Below are 10003 nucleotides of genomic sequence, written 5' to 3' on the forward strand. Positions count from 1 at the left end.
ATGCAAATATGCAATCCACTTCTCCTAAGGCTTGACTATGCATGGTAAGTGCATCTAGGAATTAATTTCCGTCCAGTTGACACTTGTAGTATGGTTTTGTTAACATTGAAGAACTTCTCGGTGCTTCATTTATGACTGGTCCATATCGACTTTGCTTCTAATAAGTAGAACTTAGCACCAACTATCTTACGATCAATTCACTCCAAATTATTTATTAAGCATAGCATCTCATTACTCATTASTATCCAAAKCAGACATTTGACAAACAAATTAATAAATACAAAAGAAGAGATTTTTGCCTTGTAAGTTTGCACTCTGAAGATTAGCCCCAGCCAGCAAAGCTCCACGAAGATTTGCTCCCGTGAACTCACATCTTCCCTAGGCAAGACAAAATCAATTGAGGTGGCTAGTAATGGAAATGGCTTTTGACCATATTGTTCACAAAAGATAGCCAGGTACAAAGTGTAAGTGAATTCCCACAAATATATTTTGGAGCATTTATATAACCAAAAACTTTTTGCATCATAACAAGAGAAATTATAGGTCCACTGAATCTTACTCACGCAATGTTGCATTGTGAAAAATGGCATTTTCAGCATCTACATCCTGCAATCAAATATAGAAAGCAGAATTGTAGATCAAATTAGTAAAATGAAAAGGTCAATCAATGGAGAATTTGACTATCATGTGACCACACTCTAGATGTTTAACTAAATTAAAACAATAATATAAGGCCACTATATTATACAAATACATGCATAAGATGACTCCTGCAGATACCATTAGACATAAATAGTTTAAGAAGAAGATAATTACTGTCATTCCCAGACTTAGGGTCCTGTTTATTTTTTTTCTTAATCGCCTTACGAGTTTAGTGACTTATACGCTCAACCATTAACCATATTTGTTTGTGGATTAATTTTAAGCAATGGCTGAAAATGACAGAAATGAATAAGCCACCATATATCTCTGTCAACAGTAAGCCATCCTATCCCAGACCTGTCTAAATAAAAAAAAAATTCCCCGGAGCTGGTTAAGAACTCAATGAAAGAAAAGTGCACACCAGTACTAACTTACATATAAAGTTGTCATCTTATTACAGACATGTCTTCATAGAAAAAAAACAGCCCCTAAGCTAGTTAAGAACTCAATGAAAGAAAAAGGCATATCAATAGTAAGTCGCATATAGATTACCTGAAATTTTGCACAATGAAGATCAGCACGTGAGAAGAACACATTTATCAGGCAGGCATAGCTGAAGTCCACATATGACAAGTCCTGCACAAGTTATAGTAGAAGAATTTGGATCAGAAGAGCCAACATACATGATACATGTCTATAACATTGACTATGATTTGGTTTTCACACTTTGCCTAAAAAAAGTTTATTAACAACATTCACGACCATTGGCATATTTCCAACTTTCTACTGGGCTAGCCATCCAAAAATAATAACTGTATAAATACTGGCTCTTGATAGCCAGTTTTTGTTCGACTTTTTCATAGCCAATAAGAATCAAAACCGTTGAAAGAACTCATGCAATAGTCAGAAATTTCTYGATGAAATGGAGCTGGAACAACCAGTTCTTCCTGGATACCCTGATTCAAGGCCAAAGGGATTACAAAAAGAGCATTTAAGCTTCATGTGTTCTCCTTTCATCCATTGTAAAAACCATCGATCAAGCTGATGTTGTTGGTGTGATACATTGTGATAACAGGTATCATCTCATTACATTCTGTTTTTTTAGAGAAGAATTTACCATCTTTTTTTAGAAAAGAATTTACCATCTTTTGATAATCAATCATGTCCTATCATTGTTCTTGCTGCACTTTTCTCCTTCTATTATCTTATTTTTTAAAACACATGGTTTGAGATCAATATTTACTCACTGTTAACATAATACATCTGTATATGCTGCACAACMTTGCCGTTCACAACCATGCATATGCTTTTTTAAAGAGACTTTTATCATTGTATTTACTGCATCTTCTTCTCTAGTTTACACTTTGGTCTAATATTGATTTCTTGATCTTTCGGGTGGAAAAAAATCGAAAAGGAAGCGAGATAATGATAAGAATGCAGAAAAGGAAGGAGATACTGGTAGGAAGGAGAAGAAGAGAGCAAAAATATGTGCAAAAATATGGTGTGATACATTGTGATAACATTTAGCATTTGTCTTCATATTTGCCTGGGCAGATATCAGTTGTCTTCAATTTGTCTGGACATAAAATGGTGTGGTGNATTTGTCTTCAATTTGTGCTACCTGCTGAGGTTTTGTTTTGCTAGACAATCTTAACATAGAGAGATGGAACTTGAGTATTCAATTAGTACCACCTGGTGATATTGATAAGCCCTGTTCTGCTTGATCAATARTTGTAAACATGAATTCAAACATATAAATTTACCATTTATTAATATACCACAAGTTTGCACATGTATATATTGTCTTTATATACACAGTACCACAAGAAGATACACATAATTGTAGATATTAAAGATTTCCAGAATCAAAACAAGAAGATAAAACCAATACAGAGTAGACAGTAAGAAGTATTATGAAAACATGGATTCAAACATATACAAGGACCATTTAATAATGTATCACAAGTTTGCACATCAAAAATATTTGTGATTTCATGTGATCCATCAGAATCATGAACATGATTACATAAACGGATTATTATTTTTTAAATTATTTTACTAAATCATATTAATATTTTATTTTAGGAATGTAAATCAAGATTAATTTATTTTATTTGAAACGGTTGCATTTAAAAATTTTAAATTTATATTAGGAATTGACTAACATACCCTTTTAGTTTGATTTTAATTGTATAATTAATATATTAAAATGATTGGTTGAGATTGGTTCTCACAGTTACCACAAACAATTCAGTTCTCCCTTGAATAGGCCCCTATATATATATGGCAAAATAAAATTTTATTTAGGGTCAAATTAGGGACGGGTAGTGTCATCTCTGACCTCGCTTTGGCCTCCAACAAAGGCAGGAATCCCTGTGTATAGTTATATATAAAATTCGACACTATTTGGAAAAAAAATCCTTAGTTTACGCCCCATTTTTTCACGTTACTAAACTAACTTGGAAGCTAAAAGTTATAAGTAAAAAGCTACTTCAAATGACATTTCAATAAACTCCATGTGTATTATTTTTTTTCCCTTCCAACTATGTACCCTTTAAAGTGACATTATAAACCCATTTTGAAACTTGTATATGTAGTGGCAACGAGGTGTTGAAAGCAGTATTGATTGTAAAACCTAATAGACTTACTATTTAAAGAAAGAAGGAAGTTCCAAATATAGGTAAATTTTAAAATACTTTGATTAATATGTTTTATAAAACCCCTAATTAATTCTTTCACTCCCCTTCCCATATCATACATTTATTTCAGATAATTAACCTTAATAATAATAATAATAATAATACTCTATCCTTATGGATCTCATTTCCACGGTGGCTGCTGGTAGTTGTAATCACCGGAGAAACCATCCCATCCGCCATCTGGTTCTTGCCGTTTCTCTCCAACCACCCAACTCGACGGTCCTCCATGGCAATTATTCATCATCAAATCCACGTTATCTTGGGAACCACCAGCATCCATGTTCATCGCGAAAGCCGTAGGCGGTGGTTGAGGCGGAACCCCACCTCTTGGATCAACCATATATGGAGTGGGTGCACCTACTCCACCTCTTGGATCAACCATATATGGAGTGGGTGCACCTACTGATCCGTAGGGAGAAGAGAGATACATAAATGGAAAACCATGCACACCCACACCGTTCCTCACTGCAGGCTCCAACATCCTTCTGTTAGGAGGAGGCTGCAGAATACCATTCTCAACTCTGGTACCGAAGAGCGAAATAGCAGACTCGTCTTGGCTCAACAGATTATGATGATTCGAAAAACCATCATTTGGAAAGTTTGAGTGGTCGTTCAGATTCAAATCGATGTTCCTCATAGAAGGCTGCATTACGGACGATGAAGAGGATTGAGATGGACTTCGGCCCCCGTTTTGATTTAGAACAACATTGTCAACACTGCCATCACCGAGACTATTAAGATCTAAATGCAACCTCATTGATTTCCTTGGACTCGCCTCTATGGAAGATTCTTCCCCAGAAGGAAGACTGGATATGATCGGGTTCTTGTTTTGCGATGAGTAGCCTCCAATCTTATCCTCGCCGTCTTCGGCAACATTCAGATCAATATTGAGACGATCTGAACGTTGTTTAGAGTTGTGCGAGGTCCCACACTCAGCAATCCGTCGGAAAGCGCTGGTCATGGCAGATCCTTTCCATCCAAGGTCACCCTCAGATTGAATATCGGCCCTGGAAGCAGAAACAACAGAGATTGGGGTTGTCACCGGACGCTCAATTTCTTCAGAACAACCCTCTTGATTCAAATCAAACCCAGGAAAACATCTTTCGGTGTTGACTTCCGATTCTTGAGCCACCTCAGAAACTAAGCCAAGGGTAGCTTCGCCATTATTAACATGCACAACCTTCGTAGAAGGTCCGGGTCCAGATGAAGCTAGCTTAGTCGGACCACCAATAAGTAGGCTTTCTTTTCCATTTCTAGAGACTGACCTTTCAATTCCACCCTTAGAATCAACTTCTCTTTCCACCTCCATAGCAACTTTTCTAGCAACCTCCACCATTCCACCACCGCCTTCGCCATTTATCAATGGTTTGGAGAAACCTGAACCAATCCCCGAATCGTCCTCACTTTGACCACCAACTTGTTTCTTTGTATCAGCAGCCCCACTCTCACTTTCAGCTATCGCCCATTTACAATTCTCACCGCCACTGGAATCCACCACCTCGTCATCGTTGTCACCAGTATCACCAAGAACCACCTTTGTCGTTCGAGGGTTCACGTTCTTATCCGCTAATGGTTTCTCTTTTTTATCTACTTCCCGAACACTACCGAAGCATACCAATGGCCTCATTTCATCACCAGATTGTTTTGAAAGTTGTTCATCATCATCATCACTGCATGAAGGAGAACTAGCCAACGGAGGATATGTTTCACCATCCTGCTTCTGCATCCACTTATCCCACAAAGCTTTCGCTTTCTCGTAAACCACAGAATCGTCATGATCAAGAAGTCCTAGAACACTTGTTAGTATTCCAGAACACACCAACCTGCTCTTATCTATCTGCAGCCTATCAAGTGCTCTTAACAATGCAATGGTTGAGTCATGGATGCCGGATTCATCTCCAAACTTGTGAGCATCTTTGAGCCAACTCTTAATCAACCGGAGTCCATCCAATTCAACAAAAAGATCAAGGCATTCCTTGCTTTCAGTGACCACAATAACATTTGCAACCATATCCCACTGTGTGGATGCATCACCAACATTCTTGACAACAGAATCTTTCTCCTTTTGCATCACGGTCATGAGCTCCTTAACTCTATCAGGAGATGTGAGCCCATCTTTTATCTCGGCTAAGGTAAAGAAGTCCTCGAGCATCATAACGCTTCACCTGTCAGTTACCACTTCCAAGACTGAACGAAAAACAAGGGCATTCAAGGACACTTGCTCTCATCACTGAGAAATCGTAAACACAGCCATTAAATATCATTTAACCCATACCCTGCAAAAATAGACATTACCAAAGTACATTTAAGCTTATGGCCAAACAAATTTAGCAGACTAGGAAAGCAAACATTCAATTGAGTGATAAAAGAAATATTTATGGGAATCTGGATATACCCTACGCCCTAAGGGAAGAAACGAGTGTTTTTGTTTTCATTTGTGAATGCAGCCTTTAACTGTTTATTAGCTTACAATCAGTTGAGTCAAAGCATTCATAGAAAGCAAGTTATTCTCTTTCCCATCTGAAATGAGAATGACAATGTATTTTCACTCAACACGATGATTTAAGTTGCACCAAGATATATTTCACACTACGTCTTTAAGTCTTAAGGACTTGTAAAGAATTGGAGTCTCCAATCAAACACTAACGACAAAAAAGATATATAACGTATATATATGTATATGTATGCATGACATCGAACGATCATATCTCTATGCAAAAGAAAACACAATACTAGCAGAAAAATAAAAAGATCAACATATAACATTAGAACGTAATGATGGTATGGCTTTCTGACTAATCAGCCAAAGAAGAGGCTTTGAAAGGGATTGTACCACTTCTACATGTGTTGTTCATTGAGTTTTCTGGTTTTTATTTCCACAAGCTCCTTTAACAGGTAAATATATGTAATTTTCATGTACTTCTTGCATTTCTAAAATGAAAATGCAAGTAGAAGTTTCCATTTACGAATGGACAATCCCTTTAAAACATACATCTTACGAAAAATGGCACAAAGAATAAGCATGTAAATGTAAAACAGCATGCAATGATGCAATTTGGAGAGAGAGATTAAATCATTCCAAAATCTTTCGTACAAGTATGGAAAGAGTTGTAAACATGCGTTCCAAGGTAACCTACATTCAGTTCCTTTGGATATTGATTGTGGGCGGTATCTTACAACTATCACAAAATAACAGAACATTATTAAAAAACAACCTTCACATGTGGAAGATACGTAGAATTGCTCTTCAGTTGTATCTCTAAACAAAAAAAAGAAAAAGAAAAGAGTGACCACACACAAACGAGCAGAGAAAGTCCATGCATGTACACTTAAAACAACATGTAATTGGAAAAAATGAGAGATGCAACGACTGTAAATCATTTTCAGAAGTTCAAAAAAAGTTAGAACATTTGTTCTAGTGTACTAACCTATATCTGGTTCCTATATCCATTATTGACTTCTATCTTACATCCCTCTTAAAATGGTAAAATATTTTTTTTTAAATCTACCTTGATGGCCAGACAGTGCATGCAATCATTTCTTAATCATAAACTTTGACAGAATACTACATACAAAAATGAAGGACAAGCACCTTAAATAGTAAATGAGGATAAAAACAACTCGTAAGTCAAAATGTATGCAACTGTTTTAGACCTCAGATGACTAATACAAAATGTTGTTATCTATACTGTTTAAATTTTAAATACATCATTTGGTCAAATGTTGACACATATATCCACTTGGAATCACTCTGAAACTAAAACATATAAAAAGCTCAAGTAAAAAGTCTGTTTAAGCTTCAAGACTTCGGATTCATAAACTTTTAGCTTTTTATCGAAAAAACTATATCAAGGTGATTAATGTGGAAACAAATTATTACTACCGAACTTTAGGCTTCAGTAAGAAACTAAAGGGGAACATTCACCAGAAAAGGATGAAGCCACGAGTTCTTAAACGAAAAAAATGGACAACGAATTGGTTTGTGTTTTTTCAGGCAATTTATAGTCTATGACAACAGTAAGAATTAGTAAGGTAAGGGATATAATCAGTCATATAGATGCATTATTATGCCTGCTGGCGACTCGATCATCAGCTACTTACATAAATTAAGAAAATAATAAGAAGTTAACTGCTCAAATACCTTTCTCCAAGCCTAACCATTGCTCTAAGACCTAATTTAGACAACGAAACAGAAGTTACCAGTATTCAACTTTATGTTGTTTTAATCAAGGGTTCATGCCCCAAAAGACTTGCAAGGTAAATCAATATGCATTCTTTTCTTCCATTTGCTACCGACATAACTTTAATCTCTTAATATCGTATACGAGAATGAAACTGCCAGGGACACCAGTTACCTGTATGCTATATAAGAAAATGTAAAATAGGTAAGATGTTCACCAACTCCAAAAGACACATGCCTAACCTTCATGGACAAAACCAAGATGCTTAATACACAGCAAAGTGCCTAGGCAATAAACCTATTCTGCCACTAAATGCCCACGAACTTAAAAAGTCAATCAGCTATGACATCAACCATCCTTTTAACGGCCTCTCTGAATAGATGCTTTGGTCAGAGTATACATTGTCTTTGACACGCAGAAAGTTTTTGTATCATGCACGACTCACTAGTTGTAATCGTCATATCCAAAACTGTTCAAATTACGAATTTATCCTTGAAGAAATCCAAAGTAAAAGTCAAACAATGACCCAGAACAATATGTTCTTTATACCTTTTTTGATATTAAAAAACTTTCACTCTGCTTTTATAAGATTTAAGGAAACACATTATTTTCAAAATCAAAACTCGGAAGATCAAAACTAATTTGAAAGTGTATATTTCTTAGCAGTTACCAGACGATCAACTTACTAGTGATTACTAAGAGTAGTCTTAAAGAAATGTAACAACTGAAAGGAGTTAAATAATTGATTTCATCTTTTCGACAGACTACCCATTTTTGTTTGAATCACTTAAATGTGCGAATGCATATCGGACTTTGGCGGAATGCTTCATCCAAGCAACAAGTTACAAGGGTCTAAAAATTGGTGCTAAAATATATTTCACAGATGAGAAGTACAACTAACATGTTTATCTTCATTGTCATCGTTTCATGGAAATGAATGAGAAATAGAAGAACACTTGCATCAAAATATCAGCCAAAATGAACATGATCAATAAAATATGATAGTTGAAACACATCAATGCAATATAAAGGAGCTAACACACTAACTTAAAAAACAACCATTAAAACTGTTTAATTGTAGGCACAAATTTCTTTTTTGTTTTCTTCCTTGTGTAAAAAAGCCATCATCACAACAGTAATGCAAGTATAAGACTAATACAAGATTCTACACTTCTTGAAAATTCACCATAGAAAAGTGACCCACAAACTTAACATCGTAAAAGTTTCGTTTGGGTTCAAAAGCACATTGACAGATGAATACTTTCCTCAAAGAACAATCGACCAAAAAGGATATTAATCAGATTTGGGAAAGGCCACTCCTTATCATGTTCATGAAAAAAAACTAATATGGAAGACTATCTCAAGATTAAAAAATGAACTTTATCAAGCCGAACTCGAACACTACTTACGAATTCTCTAAGAAAATTGGCCAATGTAAGCCTAAAATAAGAAATGCCCTACTTCATTCATAGAAGAAAATTTTACCAAATTAAGCGAATTCCTTGATGATGAGGCGCAGATTGTAATGCAACCAGAGCCACCAAATCACAAATCAGTCAATCCTGTAGCCAAAACACCTAAATCGTACAAAAACATAAATTTCGCATACATAGTACTCTCAAACCGAAATCCAAAGCAAAAGAACAGATAAACAATGACAACTCAAAATAAACCAATTCCAAAAACCAAAAAGAAGTATGTGATTGAAGGTTTTCCAAACAAATTCAATTAATAACCCTGCTTGATTACTTACAAAAACAGCAGGAAACCTTTCAACCCCAAAACGCAATATTTTCAACTGAATACGAAACCCTATATATAGAGAGATTCAACTCCATAGTTACAAAAGGGGCGTGTGTGAACACGTAGATACTAATAAATGTGGATCCTCTAGATTTTCACCGGGATTACCGTAATCTAATAAACAGTGTCAATAAGATAATGCAAAATGTAATTGAAAAAAAGTATTGCAACAATTACTATTAATCACTACTAAACATGAATTCAATACCTGTTACCGAATTCAAACCAACAGACTTCAAATAGAAAGCGCCATGAAAACACAATGAAAGTTGAATTTAATGTGTTTTCAGTGCAACACCATGGATGGTGTTTCCTAGTTTCCCCAATTTTGGAAGATGAATAGAGACACCATATAGAATCTCTATCAATAATCTATCTGTCTCTCTCTATTGGGGAAACCCTCACGCTGTGTTGTGTACTGGGGGGTGTGTGTGTGTGTGCCTGTGCTGTGTGTGGCCTTTTTATGAACAAGAGAGGGACAGCCAGCAAACGTTTCTTCCATTGGGTTGTTTTTGGATAATATTACAATAAACCACCCTAACCTTTCCGATAACTACATATTAAACCCCAATTTTATTTTATTTTTTTATTAACCTGGATATCCAACCCGCTATGCGAGCCGACTAATCCCAGGACGACCACCTGCTTTGCAGATGACCTAGAGTTACCACATTTGAA

At 35.8% G+C, this 10003-nt stretch overlaps 1 protein-coding gene across 3 annotated transcripts; it reads right to left on the reverse strand.

Moving 5' to 3' along the window:
• Positions 1–3389: 3389 nt before the first annotated feature.
• LOC112525558 lies at positions 3390–9745 on the reverse strand. Of its 3 annotated transcripts, none has more exons than XM_025135733.1 (3): positions 9534–9745; positions 9008–9099; positions 3390–5617 (listed from the first exon to the last, which is right to left on the reverse strand). In XM_025135733.1, the coding sequence occupies exon 3, from the start codon at positions 5494–5496 to the stop codon at positions 3463–3465; it is 2034 nt and encodes a 677-aa protein (XP_024991501.1). In that variant the 5' UTR covers positions 5497–5617; positions 9008–9099; positions 9534–9745; the 3' UTR covers positions 3390–3462. The 3 variants fall into 3 exon arrangements, with proteins under 3 accessions (XP_024991501.1, XP_024991503.1, XP_024991502.1); XM_025135735.1 differs by having other exon boundaries at positions 3390–5571; positions 9008–9084; positions 9534–9728; XM_025135734.1 differs by having other exon boundaries at positions 9008–9084; positions 9534–9728.
• Between the last annotated feature and the right edge of the window lie 258 nt (positions 9746–10003).

Source organism: Cynara cardunculus (genome assembly GCF_001531365.2).
Source record: "Cynara cardunculus var. scolymus isolate 2C chromosome LG 13, CcrdV1, whole genome shotgun sequence".
NCBI classification, from domain to species: Eukaryota; Viridiplantae; Streptophyta; class Magnoliopsida; order Asterales; family Asteraceae; genus Cynara; species Cynara cardunculus.

Excerpts from the sequence above, each read along its gene's own strand:
- LOC112525558 (XM_025135733.1), bottom strand. The coding sequence starts at position 5,496 with ATGATGCTCGAGGACTTCTTTACCTTAGCCGAGATAAAAGATGGGCTC.